At 40.0% G+C, this 18,801-nt stretch overlaps 1 protein-coding gene across 3 annotated transcripts in view; it reads right to left on the bottom strand.

Moving 5' to 3' along the window:
* Positions 1-226: 226 nt before the first annotated feature.
* The window catches only part of EDEM3 (ER degradation enhancing alpha-mannosidase like protein 3), a 61,205-nt gene continuing 42,630 nt past the window's right edge, over positions 227-18,801 (bottom strand). For 2 of the 3 annotated variants that reach the window (XM_072945937.1, XM_072945939.1), the window contains 6 exons: positions 18,441-18,595; positions 17,400-17,556; positions 15,076-15,267; positions 13,582-13,747; positions 10,389-10,574; positions 227-4,157 (listed from right to left, as the gene is read on the bottom strand). In XM_072945937.1, the coding sequence (XP_072802038.1) occupies positions 3,748-4,157; positions 10,389-10,574; positions 13,582-13,747; positions 15,076-15,267; positions 17,400-17,556; positions 18,441-18,595 (1,266 nt within the window). In that variant the 3' untranslated portion in view covers positions 227-3,747. The remainder of the gene's footprint in view (positions 4,158-10,388; positions 10,575-13,581; positions 13,748-15,075; positions 15,268-17,399; positions 17,557-18,440; positions 18,596-18,801) is intronic. The other variant, XM_072945938.1, reaches the window with a different exon arrangement.

The raw sequence follows: 18,801 nt of genomic DNA, 5'->3' as shown, positions 1-18,801 counted from the left end.
ACATAAACATGTTACCAACATGGACACTGTGAATCACTAACTCTAACTCCACTCTGAGAGTCTGGCACTAGCTGAGTTATGGACCTGTTCAGTGTATGTGTGTTTCTATACCCTAAGCTGTCCCCCAGATTTACTCCCCTGGGGTAAAATAAAAATTAAAGGGAACGCAGAGTAGTGAAAAAAATTTTAAAGATACGCAAAGTGATGCTAAAAATTAAAATTAAGATGAGACCAGAATATTTACATATTTTATTAAATCTTTACAATCAGTAATTATAATCAAATACACAATTATATACAAGGATTATATACATTTTGCCCAGACTTTTACATCACAGTACATAGTTTCCCTTAGAAATATTGTACACGTTTATCACCAAACAATAAAATCCAACAACAGTAGTGTTACAGCACCTGTTAGTACAGACATCTTTTTCATAAATTACATCATAAGAAAATATACGGCTGTAAATTGGGCTTTTAAAAATGTCTTTTATAAAATCTGAACATACAATATTTCATTCACAGAATGTTTTTTTTTTTCTATGTTCTGACTGAAGCCTTGTGCATAAAACGACCGGTTGTAATGTTTACTAAATGCACTCCCCTCTCTAAAATTATAAGCGCTATTTGAATTACCTGTGCTGAGCTTTCTTTATGATGAATTTGGCATGGGGTTTGGTAAGGGAACAAATGCTGGTTTTACTATAAAAAGGGCTGTGTGATGGTAATTTAAATTAAAAAAAATCTTGAGAGAGTAATTAGGTTAAAATCAGAGAGTGCACAATTATTCATTTTACCCTCCAATACGGTGGGGAAAAAAAAAAGAAAAGAAAAAGTATCATGTCAAAAAATTTGTTCTGAAACAACACTTGTATTCCTACTGGAAGCCTATTCAAAGTTACAAGGAAAAAAGGAAACCAACCCAACCAAATATCCCACCCCAAACATACCTGGTAAATTGCAGTTCTCTCACGCCTAAAGCTTCATGGGAAAAGTACTGAAAATTAGGGCATATTGTTTCAATGGACTTTCCTAAGCAGAAAAAAACTATAGCTATTTTTAGTAGGTAAACCAGTTAAGTTTTAAAACTTGAAAATACCTGAATAAAATACCTTCTCCAATATCTAACTTTTAACTTTCAGATAAAACCCTTACTTGATTCCAGGTTTGTAAACATTGTATAAATCCTTCTTAGTCAAGCAATGTTATGGCTGTGGTGATCACGTCAGCTCTTCTCTCTATGCAGGCAACGTTAACTGAGGTAGACCAGATGTTTCTAAAATTCAGGGTCACATACAACACGCTGAATTTTTAGGAAGTAAATAACATGCTATAAAAGGTATTTAAAAAACAAAACATTTTAAGAAAAGCCTAATGTTGTTGAAAGTTTTTAATGAACTTGAAAACAACTTCGTGGCAGTATGTCAATTAAGAATGGAGAGTCAATGACAACGTTGGAGTTTTGAAGCTGAACCTTATGCTTTCTTTCCTTAGCTAGGGAAAAATCAAGTATAATTCCTTCTGGGTGTTCAGTGTAACTTATTAAGTTTTTCTTTTTTTTTTAGGGATTCATTTTTTTCCCTAAACAAGTGAACAATTTGCTTCTAGACCTCAATGAATGGCAACAGCTCCCCCTAATGGCCAAAGGAAGGAAGAGTGGCAGTGGGCTGGCTTTTAGCTTGTATGCCACAAGGTCTCTGCTGGAAAGAAAACTCCACTGTTTTGATAACTTAGAAAAGTTGGGTTTAGACGACAGTGGCTCTGAGCTACAAACACAAAATCAAATTAATGTGTTTAAGGCTTCTGTAATCCAAGTCTTACAGGGACACCTACCCCTGTTCTCCAAGCCCCAGTCCTATAATTCAAGGCAAGTCAAGTAATTAAGCTTCAGCTATTTTGGCAGCTTTGCAATTAAGATGAACGAAGCACTATGTCTATCCTTCTGTATACTTTATGTATTCTAGTTCTACCTTCTTATACCAAACTTCACATGCAGAGAGACTAAAAATACCCATTTTAGTGTCGGGTTTAATTAAGGGCCAATAAAGGTCTCATATACTACCCGCCCCCCCCGCCCCCAAGTGAATTCTCTGTGAGGTTTATCACTCATCGACCCAATTACGTTTAGCTGGGATTTTTGAAAGCAGCTATTTACCCCCTTATTAAAGAATATGTTTACCTGGGATCTATGACATACTGTACATGAATATACATAACTACAATACGGCACTGCTGCTCTTTGAACAGTTCCATATACAGTTTAAGTTCACCAGTACCGCAAAAACTGTGTTTTAAGAAAAGGTAATTGTATAATGTCATGGAAAAGAAAAAGGAAACTAAGTCTCAAATATTCCTTTAGAACTGATTCAGGTAAGCTTAAAAAAAATAAATAAAATGAGTAAAGCCATGATTTCAACTACAGGGCTGTCTACAGGTATCGGTAAAAAAGGTTTTTAAACTTAAACGTGGCCAGCAGCAGACTGCCACCGAGAAGAAAGAGGGGTGTTAATTCTCATTAAGCTGTGGCTACACGTTAGCTGCTGCTGTGCTCTCTACACAGGTCACCAGAGACTAGTTTTCAAGTCCATATCAGAAGGATTTTTTTTTTTAAAGCAAACTTAAAAACCGTGATTCAACAGAAAACGTGACAGACTCCTTAGGTACAACTTTTAGAAACCATAGTTTCAAAGGAGGAAAAATAGTAGTTACCCCAGCATTTTCAGATCACTACCACAGTTTTATCATGGCTCCCTAGGACAGGAAAATGGAACAAAACGTCTTCAGCTATTGGCAACACAGGCCTTGTGGCTCAAAATGCATACTAAACATGGGATGGAGTAAGGCTGATGGCTGGAGGCAGTCACCTCCAAAGAAATGAACTGGAAAAGACTTCTGATTTGCCCTAGCAGGATACATAACCTCAAGTTCCGTTTCAGAGTAGTCACAGCTTTCCCTGTGGAAGGCCCAATGGCAAGTTCATATTGCAACATTATAGTTTCTCCCTTGCTCCATTTTTCAAAAGTATTAAGTAACCAATTTCCACAATATGTTATATGACCTTTTTACCTCGTCCCAATGATTAGTCTTTATGCAGAGAACTCACTGAGAAAGTACAATGGCTTTGCCTTTGGTTTAAAGGAAAAGGACATGGTTAAGAGGGGAAAAATCAAGTCATCTCGATCGTGTGACACAATGAGGCAACTGACAGTGACGAGCAAAGGCCGTCTGCCCCGTGAATGCATTTGCTTCATACCCTCTTAGGTCGCTTTGTTTTTGTGAAGGCAGCATAACCCGAATGCCCACAATACTCATACGTGTCTTCCCCAAAGAGCCTCTGACCCCCGAAGCAAGAAAGCCGAGCTTCCTTTACGAAGATCTACAAATTCGTATTCCCTATCTCAGAGTTAAGGGAATTTCTTACCTATCCAGAGACGGCAGGAATCTGGCTCCTAGGAATGCCTGCTAATCTCACCCTGGCCTGAGGTGCTGCAGGGTGGTCTGGTGCTGTCACCTGAGGCGGGGGGCCTGTGAGTTTCCATTTTTGATGGGACAGTTTTAAACAAGGTCAGTTCTAACACAGCATGCTCCAGATCCCTATGGCAACTAGCTCTCCCGGTCAGAACGAGGTTGCTCGTCACTGCACTTAGAGCCTCCCATGAGAGAGCCTGCTTCGCCTCAGGGTGTCTGTTAACCACAGTTTACCTTTTCTTTCTAAATACCTACCACCAGGGAGACTCTGGTGAGTCAGAGCTCATCCTTCTCCATCATTTCAAATGCTTCTATATCTTCGTTCCAGTCTGCTAATATGGCGTCTATAGGCTGGCCCTTTTTACCCCAGCTAACGTTAGGACTGGCATCCTCCTCAGTTTCTGATTGCTCTTGAAGCTGGTTATCTAGATCTGTACATTCGCCATCAAGACTTGTAGTCTCATGGTTTTCTGCGGGATTAGAATTCTGTTCAGAAGGAGAAACGCTTGCAGCAATGTCCGTGTCTGCTGGAGATGATGATTCTGGGTGAGAGTTTGGAGAACTTTCTTCAGGAGACTCCTGGTCAACCAAACCAACCTCCTGAGAACTTGACACGATCTGTTCAGCACTCTGATTCTGAGAGTCATTTTCAGAGGATGGTGGTTCTTCAGTTTCCAAGTCAGGATCTGTAGGTGAAAGAAACAAACTTCATGCTACTTTCCCCCTCAAAACATGAACTATCAGACTTGCAAAAGCACACTGATTTTTGCAATAAAATGAAAAAATTAAAGTTAAAGAAAATCATGTTAATGCGGAATGGTGAACATTAACATCGAAGGGTAAAGGACTGCCTTGTAATAAAGCAATCACATTCATTTTGTACATTCATTTTGCAAAATGTAACATTTGAAAATAAATGTTCTTTGAAACTGAAAGGAATGACTCTAATAACTGACAAGACTGCCTTCACTGGGTATTAGTAAATGCCAAGAAATATACTAAACAATAATACTGTTAAAATTCATGTACCTTTGCACTGGATGTCTAAAATTTATGAAATACCCAAATTCAAAAAAACCTGCACATCAGAACATATGAAACAGAATCAGTTTTAAACAGCACATACCATTGCTGTATTTTAAAATAATATTCCTTTGAAAAGTGAAATTCCCACTCAGCAAGCCATGAAATGGGGATAATGCAAAATGTTGAATTTAATGATACTAATGTGGTTGATTGAATAAAAGTTTCATAAACACAAGAACTGAGATTATTTACAAAACATCTATTCCATTACTGGAGGTCTATGAATTGTAAGATATAATCATAAAGCCCACTGGAAGGCTGAAGAGCAGGTTAAATCTTTTGTAATGAACATACAATAAAACCACCAGAGGCATTTTTAGGGTTCCTACAGGAAGTACTTCAACAGCACTGACGCTCACATGCTGCATCCTCCTCAGACTCTGTAGTCGGTCAGCTGGCAAAGATCTTACGCGTGTCCACTGTGTGGCACTGCCTTTCTGGAGCCTTCCGTCCAGCTGGGGAAAGTGACGTTTACGAATAATCACACAAATAAACAGAAAACTCTGTGACATGTGTTACGGTGTTAGGAAAGAATAAGATTTGAGGATTTCCTTCAGAAAGTGACACCTGGTCTGAGATTTTAAAAATAATCAGAGTTAACTAGTAAAGAAGGAAGGGAAAATGGACCTATTATAAAAGCAGAAAAACAGAAGGAAATCCAAGTGTGGGGGACAGCAGAGGAGGGGGTGTACGTACACCCCGACCAGGGAGGGTCACCTGACTAGGGGCGTTTAAGCAAGTTCTTTGGGAGGGGTGCTGGTGGGGAAGGGGGCACAGGGAGAAGCTCCCACACATTCTCTCGGCTGTGGAAAAGGTACACTTAAACTTGACAATTAGGGAAACCATGATGGAGCCCAAAGAAGTGTCTGCCTGCTTCAAGCTCACTCATGCGCAGCTACCCTAAGTTGAGGGAGAGTGAAAAGAAAAACCGTCAGATTAAACTGATCGTATTAATCTAGGTAGAAGGAGAGGAAAAGGTGTAGGGCTGTTTCATCTAGTAATAAAGATTGCGCTGTTGGCAAAACGTGACCCTAGGGTTACATATCGTGTCCTGCTACTTTGGACGTGTAGCTAGTAAAGCAGCGTAAGGAAGCAGAGCAGCCCGTGTACACGCAGCGGGAGGAAACAGCGAGCCATCTGCACTTTCAGATTCTGCTGCACATTTACACTCAGAGCAACTCAACTTTTAAAGACACTATTAAGACAGTAAAAGAATTTGATAAGGAGGGTAAAAATACGGTAAACAGGCAAATACCACTAGCCCCTCTATAGCAGCCGTAACTGGTTAGAAATAAATTAAGTACCCTTTTCACAATAAAAATAAAAGCTACAAAACAAAGAATTACATTTATTTTGGAAAGTACAAGGCCCATCTTGCTTAATACTATAAAATCTCTATGAAAACATAAAACAAGATCTGATTAAACTCATAGGTAAGTGGATGTTCCTGGATGGAAAGTCTTAATATTTAACAAAATCTTCCTATTTATATGTGAAGTATGCAATTACACAATTTCAAAATGAATCCCATTTCTACGTCTTTTTGTTTTCTTTTGGGACCGAACAGAATCATTTTAAACTTTCTACGGAAGGATATACATCACAGAGAAGTCAAGTTAGTGAGAGGAGAGCTGCCTTATCAGATATTAAAATTTATTCAAAACAGAAAACGGTTTTATTATTGGCACGTAGATTAGCGGAAAAGAAGAACAAGCCCCAAACAGATCAAAATATATAAGACTATTTGATATTCTGCAAAGTGGAACAATCAGCAAAGTAAAAACGGCAGCTGGAGGAGTCAAAAAAAATAAAAAGAGGTCCCACCACATGGCTACAAATCTGCACCCTGAGGTGCCCGCTGTCACCGTCCCCAGAGAGCAGGAGCGCAGCCCCAAGAGTGCAATGACTGCATCACTAAAGTCAGTCATGGTCTATCAGAAACACAGGAAGCAAAGGCAGAACGAAGAAAATCTCAAGATACAAAGAGAACTACGGAGTTTTAATCATAAGAGGACAAGGGCACCTGGGCAAAGACTTCGAGTGGATGGTCCACAACCATTCATTCATCTCTATGGCCAGCATTTATGGACAGCAAGGAATACAGAGGTGAGAAACAGGGAAAGAAGTGTGATGTCATCTAAATGTCACAGTACAACCATATTAAAAAGATGTTCTTAAATATGAAAATGAATATGTGTATGTTCATGTATGACTGAAGCATTGTGCCATACACCAGAAATTGACACAACATTGTAAACTGACTATACTTCAATTAAAAAAAAAAAGATGTTCTTAAATTATACCTCGGAGAATAAGAGAAAATTTCATAAAGAAGGTAACATTTAACCTGGGTATTTAGGATGGCTAAATGTCCGTGAAGAGGAAAAGGCCATGGGAGCGGGGCAGGGGTTGACAAGGCATTTCTAGAAAGAGGGGAGAGGTGAGCAAATGCAAAGGTGGAAGAGAAGACACGTCGGGGTCGGGGGAGGAGAGAGGCCAGCGGCTCAACTATCGACTCTGCTAACAAGAATGTTTCAGACGCCCCTTTCCAGGCAGAGGCCATCTGCTTATATACTTCATTTTTCTCCTCAGACTCAAATCCTGCCAGAGAGCAATCTACATTCTACAGATCAACTGTAGGACAGATTCACCCCAGCCAAGTTCAGTGGGCGGTAGTCTTAGGAAAAGTGACACTGCCAGACTTGAGCAGTTCCAACCATGGGACCGTTCTTTTCTTCCCCCTATTTCCTCGGTCTGCCCTTTACCAGAGAGACACGAGCACAGGAGAAGCCCTGAAAACCCCTGTCCACAGCTGCTGCAGCACTGAGCCGACACTGTGAGTACAAGCGTGACAATGCACTGAAACCTTAAAATGCTGATTTCTCTTCCCCCTTGAGAAATACTATTGAGAAAAGGCAACTGAATCTTAATTGCAAACTGCTTCAACTTGGAGCTAAAGGTAACAACGCGGTGTCTTTCGTGTGTGGGCACAGGGTGGGCATTAAGTACCTTTACAAACTCTTAAAATTCCAAGACAGGACACAGAGGGACATGACATCAACACTTGTGTGCATGACATAACTCCCAGAAGCGCGGCTGCTTTGCCCCCAGAGGCACCTTTCCCACCCGGTGAACTACCAACGCCTTCCTGAGGAAGGACGACGTGCAGTAAGGCATCCGGACACGGCTGCCGGCAGGCAGCGCTGCCGCAGGCATTTCTACATCAGTGGCTGGGACTTTTTGTCAGAATTAGAAGGTGAGAGTGGGAGTAGGGGCTTTGTTCTGGGGCTTCTATTTTCTGTCTTAGCACGTGGGAAGACTCGCTCAGTCACAACGGTGGGACTGTGTGAGGGAAGGTGTATTTGCACAGCGAGCTGTTTGGAAGGGCACTCTGGAGGACACTGCACCCGTCAGACCTGAAGGACGCTGCTGTCTGGTGTGCTTACACACTCCTACCTAGTGCCTCGGCACAGGATGGCCAGGTACAGAGCTGGCAGATAGGAAGGAAAAAAGGGGGTGCTTCTCAGTCTTGTTCAGTGCTTCTCAAAGGGTAGCTGAGTGCAATGAACTAAGATGCTTGTTTACAATTTCAGATTATGATCCCTCACTTTTCAGAGACCCTGATTCAATATTCTGGAGTGGAACTCAGGAATCTGCACTTTGGACAAGTACGCCAGCTGATTCTGATGCAGAAGAGGAACACTGATGCATGCATTAACGGCACGGGACAACCCACGGATGACCGCTGCTGGGCGGCAACTCAGAATATCTTACTAAGTGAATGAAGCAGTTGATTTAACAAAACGATTATCACTGATTTTTGTTACACTGACTAATCTGCTGCAATTTGTTGCTGATTTAGTTAGTAATGCCATACAGGTCTTGAAAAACCTACACAAAAAGCGGGAGTTTTTCAAGACGTTTTTGCCAAAAAGATCACTCTACAACAGAATCAGAGTTCAGAAATTTTATAGGTTATCAAAACTTTTAAAAAAATATAAGTTAAATAAAGGTCCTTAAGGGAATACTCAGAATTTTTTTTTAATTTTGGTAATAGAATTGATCTTTTCTCATATCCTTTCTCTCGCGAAGGAAGCACATGCTTTACCTTAATCTCATAGTCCTAACTCTAAACACCCTTACACACATATGGTTTTTTTAAACATTATACACCTGCATTCAAATAAAAAGTGATCAAAAGTAACACATGCCATAACAACGTCTTTGTCAGAGTGACTCTTGCATGGGGGTATGGACTAGCGAATCCACCTAGCAGATGAGGTATTTAATTCACAGGAATTGCTTTGATAGGATCGACAAAATTATCATTATGGGCAGCTGACTAGACATGAAAATAGAAATCTAATCCTCTACATGAAATCAGGTATTATTATCAAGGTGGCCACTGAACCAATATATACATACGTGCACACGCATGTGTGTATATACATGTGTATACACACATACATATGTATGATTTAAGGATTATTAACGCAAGATACTTACTACTATTGATAATGTAGCTTGGAATCATTTTACCTTTTAATATTGCTGCTGAAATTCCAATGGCAGCACAGAAGAGGGGGGAGAAAGCAAAGGCATTAAAGTTATACGGAATAATAATCTGCCTGTGTCCGACGTGCCTAAACGCACATACGCAGGGAAGAAGGTCTGAGCTGAATAAAAGGGCTCCGAAAAGGCACACAGGAGGATTTAAGAAGACCAGAAATCCTTTCTATTTTGTTCTGTTTCTGTTTATACATCCCTTCAGCCATCTATCCTACTCACTCCACAGTGCTTAAATAGTTGACATCTGAATGAATCGCAAAGAAGAAAAAAGCAAAACAAGAAGACAAGATGAAACACTGACTTGGCTAGTGCTAGATTATCTCTAAACCTTTCTTTTTTTTTAAATTGTTCCACTTGGAAGTTATACTGAATTGAATCAGTTTCCTACACATCTGCCAAACATCCCAGGGGATCCAACAGCCCTGTACAAAGTACATGGCTTTATCCAGGGCTGGGAGGGGTAGAGCCCTCTCTGCAGTGTCTCCAGCGAGTGAGAAAGACGGCGTCACACAGGATCACAGCCTATGTCTGACGGTCCACCTTTCCTCGAATTTCTCCTCTATCCCTGGTGTGAAGCTATAAAAGGGTATAGCAAGACCTTGTGTTCACACAGTAATTTGGGTTTCAGGGAGCTTTCAAATTACTAACAAGCATGTTGGCCCAGAGAGGGCTAGACATTCTCATGAATTAAGGCATGCTATCTTGTTTTTCAGGCACCAGGCGTGTGTAACTCTTGTAACTTACAAACATCTACGTGATAAACATAGGTTTCGGTGGAGAGAAGCTGCTAGGCTTCTACTGCCTGCACTGAGACAGTGGTCATCTGATTACAGGTGGCGTGGTGAGACCCAGCCCTTGTTACATACAACAGCATTCTATACAACCTCTTTTTATTCCTCATAAAAGAAATGGAAGATGCAGGATAAGTGAAATTGAATGGTGAACGTCTGTGGATGTTAAAAATGACTCTCAGTGTAATCTCGTGTATTTTTATCACTGGCCAGAATCACAGCAAAAATATAAATTACATACAAAAATATAATTCTCAAAACATTCCAACTCGGCAAACAAAGCTAAGTAAATGTTTCACTACTTTTATTTCCAAAAGAAAAATGTATTTTGAAACCACCTTCTAAAAATTTTTACTTCTTTTACCAGTGAACCATAAATAATTTTTTGGTAACTCATTTTCATTATCAAATTAGTAAACTTAATGTTAAGCTGAAAACAAGTGCTTTTTTTGTTTGTTTTGTAACCCTTACCTCGATCTTTTGCTTTGTCAGAAAGGAGCACCTCGACCTCCTCGTATTCCCGGATAGCGTCCAGTATGATGCTCCCTTCTTTACTGAAGAGGAACAGCATGGGGATCTGGATGTCATCCGTGTCCTTCCCGTCACCGGCCATCTGGAACAGAGGCGCCGTGTCGCTGCTGCTCCCCTCATTGTCATCTGGCCAGAAGTGAACACGGCAAACAGAGACATTCCTCCATTAAAAAGGTCTACCTACCAACCTTTACTGTTTTTCACCTGCTGACGGCATTGGTTTTATCCATCAAGAACTATAAAAACAATCACTCTTAATTAGTGAATTGTACTCCCAGAAATTTATCCTGAGGTAATAATTCAAAAGAAGCAAAATGATCTACGCCTGAAAAATTTACTTGGAGTGCTTTTTGTAACTGTGAACAACTGTGAGCTATTGTAAGTAAATTTACAGTGAACTACTCGATGGAACACAGAGAAAAACAAAATGTTATTATTACATAAAAAGGCGGAACACAAAAATTCTATGATTATGACTATAAAAATTTCATATGCTTATGAAAAAGCCTAAAAATGGAAAAATTCTAAGACTTGAATTAAAATGACAGAACTACAAAATTTCATTGTTGTCTAAGATTTCCTCTGGCATTATATTGCTTCACCAAACTACACACTGACAGTCCCTTTTAATATAGTGTTTGCAAAGAAAAATTATGACTATTGTGGTTTTTCCTCTGTAAGTTAAATGAAATCTACTGTTAGTTGACACTGGCTAAGTAACAGTAGTGGGGCTGCTAAATACAGTTTTACTGGCGACACCGGTCACGGCCAGCCCTAATCTCACATGCCGGCCTCCCTGGAGAACCTGCCTGTCCCTGCTCAGACAGCGTGTGCGGACAGGACCTGCTAATTCTCTCTACATGGAGAACACCATGAAGAACCCAACCCCTTAGCAATTACTGATTAGACAAAGGATGGCTCTCTGACCCTCAGTTTCTCTGGACAACGTGGAAGCGGCACACAGAAAGACTGCTTTGGTTAGCAGTGGGCAGAGGTCCAGTTAAGTGACATAGACTCATGGCTTAGGTGGCAATTTTGGAATGGTCATTTTGGAACTGATAAGCAAAGAGGGAGCAGGCTGGTGAGAAGCTGCAGAATGAAAAAGAACTGCAAAGAGCTGCAGAGAGGAGAGTCCAGGAGGATGCAGAGAGAAAGACAGGGAGATGAGGAAAGGCCAGCAGCTGCCATGGTTCCTGAGGACTTTTAGTTCCCATTTCCACTTCCTTAGAGCACTCGTTGTATTTCTTACTCTTGGGTTCAATGAAAATAATCCGTTTCCATCTAGTAAACAAAAATCCCTTCTTAAACCAGCTTACACAGATTGTTTCGTGCAGCCATACCATTTCCAGGATGATTTGCAGTTTTAGCACTTGTAATAAACAACCAACCAGGTCCTAATGTGCTCATTTATACACAATTAAAACCAGTAAAAACCAAGCAAAATGCTTCATCAGAAACAAAAAGACTTCGGGGAGAGAAGGTACAACACAAGAAAGTTTCCCTCTGCAAATTAAATTTTCTGAAAATAAGGATCATTGCCACTTATTTACCCACAGAACTCAGCATAGGGTCCCGTAACTAACAGCGACTAATGAGAACATTTGACTTGACAAACCGTGTAGCGTACAGGTCACCATGAGAATCAAACTTCACCAAAAAATAGGGGAAATCTAAAACAGTCCGCATATGTTCCAGACTTTATTTTTAATATTTTTAAAGTCTTAGTAAGAGATGTTCACAATGAGAGTGATGGCAAGCTATTAAATTCTTCAATAAAAACAATCTCAGTATGAAAAATAACCAAGGATAAAGAGATGATCTAAATGAGGCCTCAGCAAACTTGCGCTGTAACTGGCCACACAGTGAATATTTTATTTTAGCCTTTGTCGTTCGCTGCTGCAACCACTCAACTTCGCCACGATAGCCTTAAAAGCAGTCATAAATGATGTCTAAACAAACTGACATGTGTGTTCTAATAAAACTGTTACGTACAAAAACAGGCAGTGAGCTGAACTTGGCCTGCAGGCTGTAGTTTGCTAACTGCTGATTTAAGTCATTAAGCAGAATTTCTCCTTCCTTAACTAAGGAAATCTACGCATTCATTAAATTCAACACTGGAGTGCCCATATGGGCTAAGCAAAAGGAATAGTAAGTAATTCTTCACTGAAAGAAATCCTACTATTTTATTTTAAATCTCTTCATTTTATTTACCTTAAATTCAAAAAGGGGATCTACCCTACTTAGAAACAAATTCAAAATGGATTTCTCCTGTGAGGCAAACTGGGCAGAAGAACTAACGCTACAAACAGTCTTCCAGTTTTTTCTGAATGTAAACTCCTATTTACTCAAAGCATAGAAAAATTTGTATTTTCCCTGACAGTCATGGCCTGCTTGTCATGATAACAGTGATTTTTTTTAAATGAAAAATAAAATAGCAAACACACTGGCTGAAATACATGGGTAAAATAATTTGAAGTTTGTAATTTCAATGGGAAAAGACCCAAGGAGATAAAAATTCGCTAGGAACTAGTACCTATAGCTATGATATGTCAGCAATTTTAAGAAATGTTATATATGTTACCTTCAAAACTTAACCACTTAAAAGGCACTTACTACCATTTTCACTGGAGCTCAACAAATATTCTACTGAATAAATGGATTAAGAAACTAAAGCTGGGCCAAGCTTGTACCACGATTTTGTGGCAGAGCCAGGAACTGCACCCCCTGGGCCTGACCCCAAAGTCTGCATCTATGTCGAGGAACGGACATTTTTAGTGGCTCCCCACTGGAGGTGGCAGGGTGTAATTTTTGCCCCTACAAGGCTTTGGATCTCGTGGGTATATTTTCTCACCTATCGTACTGGGTGCTTTTTTACCACTCACCCCCATCACACCTTCACACTTGACCCCAAGTACTTTTACTGGCATTAATATACAGAAACGCAAATCTAGACTTTCCAACAAGATATGAGATATGTACCAATTAATAAGAGTTACTGGATTACTCATCCATTATTCTGTCTAGTAAAGTAAAAATAATATGACAAACTATTTGATAAAATTTTGGAAAATAAAAGGAAAAAAATCCTAAAAATTATCTCCTATTCAACACAATGACATGGAGAATGACTTACCGATAACAATGCCACCAATGGCCCCAGCATTCTGGATGTTGCGTGCCTTTTCTGCAAACATGCACTGTCCCCTTTGTATCAGGGCGATCTTCCCCATCACCGCCTCGGGGTTAGTAAGCTCTGAACAACCATTGTATGGTTTACTGCTTGCAACAAATCCTCTTGTCTGTCAGAAGTAAAGGTAATTTAAATAATCTGTTATCAAGTCACTCCTTAGTCATTAAAATTCAGTATCTAGAGCTTTAAGGAGACCACATTCTTTTCACATAATAAGACATCCAATATATATGTAGCATAAATTTGTTTCGAACATTTTTCACATCCTACTACCCAACCAATATTTCTGTTGTGCTTCACAGTTTATAAAGTTATTTTTACATAAATTACTAACCCTGATCTTGAAATGACTCTGAGCAAAATAACAGACAATATTTTCATCTTATATATGAGGAAACTAAGATCCAAGTTACATAATTTGCTCTAAGACGCAATGTTAGTAAGTGGTCAAGTTGAGGCCTGTAGGCGGATTCACTGCATACACATCCCTGTACACACAATAGCTGGGAACTATTTTTAAACTGTCACTGGTAACTAGAAAAACTACTGAAAGAGGGAAAAAAATGGATCTACTGTACGTGAATCTGCAAGCAGTTCTTCCTAGAAAAACTAAATCCACCAGAGAACTGATTCTAAAGATGTGAACATAAAGATGTCTTAAGATCCTTCTCTCTCTCAGAACGTGAGCTCCACAAGAGCACAGACCTTCGCTGGTCTTCGTGAACTTGATATATAACAAATACCTAAAACGTTCCTAGAATAAGAGTTGCTGAATGGATGCATCGGTCTATAAACTCACCCAGCTTTAAAACACACACTAGGAAGAGTTTAAATTAGGGGCGACAGAGGTCAAAGCCCACTGGCTTTGTGTCACCAGGCTACTTGGGCTCCGTCTAGTGGCCAGTTCGGTCACCAGCTGGTTATATGAAGGTGCGAACTGCCCAGCTCTGTAAGTCTTTGTTTCCTACACTAAAATTCAGAGGATGGACTAGCTTTGTGGTCTTCCGGGCTTGCTCAGTGGACCCTCAGCGCCCGACGCCCTCCACAGCCATTTGGCGGGGGCACCCTCCGCTTTAGCCCTTCTCTGCTTTAAGCCTGTGAGTTAGGTGTTTGTTCAAAGAAAGGTTCTAGTAGTTACGAAGTCTGAAAACCATTTTTAGATAAATTAACAGCACTGAATTAGAGAACAGACCAAGTCTTTGACAGTATCTGAACAACATTTTAAGTAAAATTCTATAACCATATTGCATACATAAACTACAACTCAATGTTTTCAAGATACCCGTTTAATTTTAATCTCCTTTAATTTGGGAGATGGAATATTTAGGTGTTTAAAATCAGTTAAAACTACTAAGTCAGAAAAGAGACTAAGAAATCAGACAACAGTTGGGTAACATTTCAACTCAGTTTCAATAAGCATATCGTACGCACACACACCTCTTTATGCTTAGACAGATCCAGCCCGAACTGGGCGGGCCCAGCGGTTAACACCACGCGGCCAAAAAACGGGTGCGAGACAATCTGCACTGCCCGCGGCGGCAGCTGCTGCTCTTTCTGCTGCTGACTTGACAATTCAATCATCTCCTGCATGAACCTCAGCCCGTCTTCAGCGTCAATTGAACTAGCAGCCTAGGGAAGAAAGAGACTGATTTTACCCTGCCTTTCTGGAAACTTTCAACCTTTTGATCTCTTAAGCACTACTGCACTATAATCTTCTACTCTAAAATGTCTCCTTTCCGTTTTGGTCTCTACCAAACATGCATGACCTTTTTTGTTCTCAAAAGCATTACTTCTCAAAGTAGTTCCTGAATATAACATCTGTGGCTTTTATCAATGTCCTCCATTGCTCTGTAAACCACTTTTGATACAAACAGAGAACTGGACTTCCACCAAATCACCAAATGCTCACTTTGTATTTTCTCCACTGGCTGCCCTTTTAAGAAATAAACCTCATACCTGAGCCACAGTCCCCTTCTTTGAAATTATGAACCAACAACCAGATTAAATTCAAAATGTAAGTATTGGGCACCTAGTACATCCCAGCACCTGACCAGGCATCGGGACACAGTGGAGTTTGTATCCACAGGAGGGAGCCCTGTAAAATTAGCTGTGATGAAACTCCTCAAACGGGAAGGTGGACTAGGAACACAGACAAGGGGATGACTGGTTCTGTCAGTGTGCACCGGGGAAGTCTCTGGAATGACCATCAAACTGAATTAACAGAGGAAAAGCTGAAGAGCCCCTGACTAGACCAGAAACTACAGCAGTGCCTGACACCACAGAAGAGTCAGCGGGACCTGACAGAAGTTAGAGGATGGAGGAGAACAGACAGGACCTGGGAGACAGAAATTCAAGCTGACCCCGAGCTTTCCAGCTTTGCTGACTTATCGAGAATGATGACAGGGTTGCCGGAGACGGAGAACATGGCAGAGAGGGGACAGAGGAGTGTGCAGGGAGATAGAACTAACAGACTGAGGCTGAGATGCAGAAACGTGTGACAGATAGATTAAAGCTGGGCTTAAGGGTGAAGTTCGGAATCAGGATTACGTATGTGTATCTAAGAAATCACGTGTATAAAGATTTTAGTGGAGTTGGCAGAAATAGATGAGATGGTTGAAGAAGAGGATATAAAAGAAAAAATTACGCTCCAGATTCTTGGGCGGTGCCTGCGCTGAGTGGCCGTGCCAAGAGAGAAGAGCTGCAAAGGAATCTACAAAGTAATGAACAGACAGGTGGCCTGCTGCTGCTGGAATGTTTGAAAAAGAGGCCAGTCAATAGTGACACAACAGTTCAATCACGTAAGGATTAAGGGGCCACTGGCTAGCAATTACGCCACTGGTGACCGAGGTGAAAGCAATGTCACCAGAGACGCCCCTCCCACTGCTGGGGAGTGAGGCGGGCACCCTGTAAGGAAGGGGGCAGGAGGCCAGTTAAGGAGGGATGTGTTTGTTTTTTCTGGCTTTTGTTTGGGGGGGGGTTGTAGGGGGAAAGTAATTAGGGTTTTTTAGTTGTTTATTTATTTTAATGGAGGTCCTGGGGATTGAACCCATGACCGTGTGCATGTTAAGCTACTATTTAAAGAAGGATGGATGTGGCAAGAATAGAAATGAGAGAGAAAACCGCCAGGAAGGGGAAGGCGAGGTGGCGGGAAGGCTGAATTTGAGGTTAAGGGATATCTGAATATGGTTCTAGGCTGAAATTACTTCTCAAACTATGTGGCTTCCTCAGAATTAATGTAGTAATAAGGTGGATAATTTAAAGGCTTCAGGTTATGAAAACTTTTAAAGACAAAAGTAACAAAAATTTTCCGAAGAGGACGTAATGTTTCCTAGGCAGAGACAAACTAATGCAGATTTTGGTTTCTATAATGAACAAAATGCTTAGATTCAGTAGCTCTTTGGAAACTAAAATAGTGTAAGATACAGACACATAAATACGAAAACTAATTATTATCTTTTAAGATTATGTTCTAAATAAAATAGTGGGAAGACAAGGGACTGAGAAGCAGAAAACTTCAGTTGGAGCCCTACATTTGATCATATTAACTTAAGCAAATTACCCAACCTTCGTGATTTAACTGATTTATACTACAAAGGGGCTGAATTAGATGGCTTTCCAAGATACTGCCAAGTCCTAAAATTCCGATGCTAACTTTAAACCACACACGTAAAGTTTTTTAAAAGCCAGTGTCATCATCTTATTAAAGCTAACGAGAGCAGAAAGGGCAGAGATGGCATCCAATCAGTACCGCGATGTCTTACTTGGACTGCGTGCTGAACCAACTGGACTCGCCCATCTTTGAGGTGAATCAAACTCACCCCCATCTTCTTCAAGATTTCTAAATGCTCGGGGTTAGTGGCCATGAAATCTCTGGCTCTCAGAGGGGGTTTAGCTCCACTCCTGAAACTCTCCTCTCTGCTAAAAGCAATTACAGGCAAGGCTTAAAAAACTACAAGTCAGAATTGGAGAAAAAAACATAAGGCAAATAAAAATGTTAGATATTTACAAAACTGCTAGTTTTAGACTAGTGAAAATGGCATACCTGGAAACAGTTATTTACCTACATACAACTTAGGTTTTCAATAAGTGATACAACTTTCAAACACATTTTACAGTTACAAAAGCATGTGTATTACCTACAAAGCAGTATCAGTCAGCCATTAAAACTACTTGAAGGTACAGAATAGGCTGGCTTGGGGATTTGCTACCATTTATTTCTCCCTCCCTCAAAAAACAGGTGTTTCTCTCAATATTTTAAAAGCAAAACAATACTTATATCAGTGAACAATAACATTCAGCTGAATTTTTTTTTTAATTTCCAAGTAATGGCTTTCCTAATCTAAGTATTTGGAAGAAAATAAACTCATTAAGGCAAAAATTTTTATTTAACAACCAAGAATAAGTACCTTACCAAAAAATCAAAACACAGTATTTTTACTACACAGAAACTACAGATAAAAGGACAAATATTTTCTACATATACAAGACGTGGAAACATTTGATGAAACTATTCTGTGTAAAAATGTCCTAGGGAAGTTAAAAACTATCACAGGCTGCCACTATTACTTGGTGCATTAAAAAGATACACAGGAAATTTCCGTAATAGTAAAAAGACATTAGTGCAGAATAAACTTTGCTATCTTTACTAACCAATGATTTTAATTTTAATTGGTGGTAAGTACATACATACTTTGGTATTTTTTATCTAAGTGAGTGTCTTCTTGGTGTTTGATGTTCCTTATGCTGTGTCATTTACGAAGAATTAACTTTGAAAATAATAAACATGAAATTAGCCGTCTTACACTCTGATGATGCCTCTCGGACAGCTCTTGTCCACCACGTTTTTCAACGGTTCACGAATGCTCTGAGCATAGAGGGGGTCATTAGGGAAGAGGATCTGAGTGTTTGGACAAGTCCAGTCAAAATTACTGTCATCCAGTTCTGTATACTCTGAAGTCTAAAAATACAAAAGAATTTTATGTAAACTACAATAACTGTTTTACTTAACACTACAGTCTGTTCAAAGGAGACAGTAAGGGAAAGGTAACTGTAAACAGGATGCAATAAAAGAAAACAACAAAAAGACACCTGCTACCACTCTATTCTATTCACTGAATTCTAATCATGGATTACTTCTCACTTGGGAAAACAAAACTAACACAT

Source organism: Vicugna pacos, chromosome 21 (genome assembly GCF_048564905.1).
Source record: "Vicugna pacos chromosome 21, VicPac4, whole genome shotgun sequence".
In the NCBI taxonomy this organism is placed as follows: Eukaryota; Metazoa; Chordata; class Mammalia; order Artiodactyla; family Camelidae; genus Vicugna; species Vicugna pacos.
The sequence above is the reverse complement of the archived record's forward strand: the minus strand, read 5'-3'. Positions and strand labels throughout refer to the sequence as shown.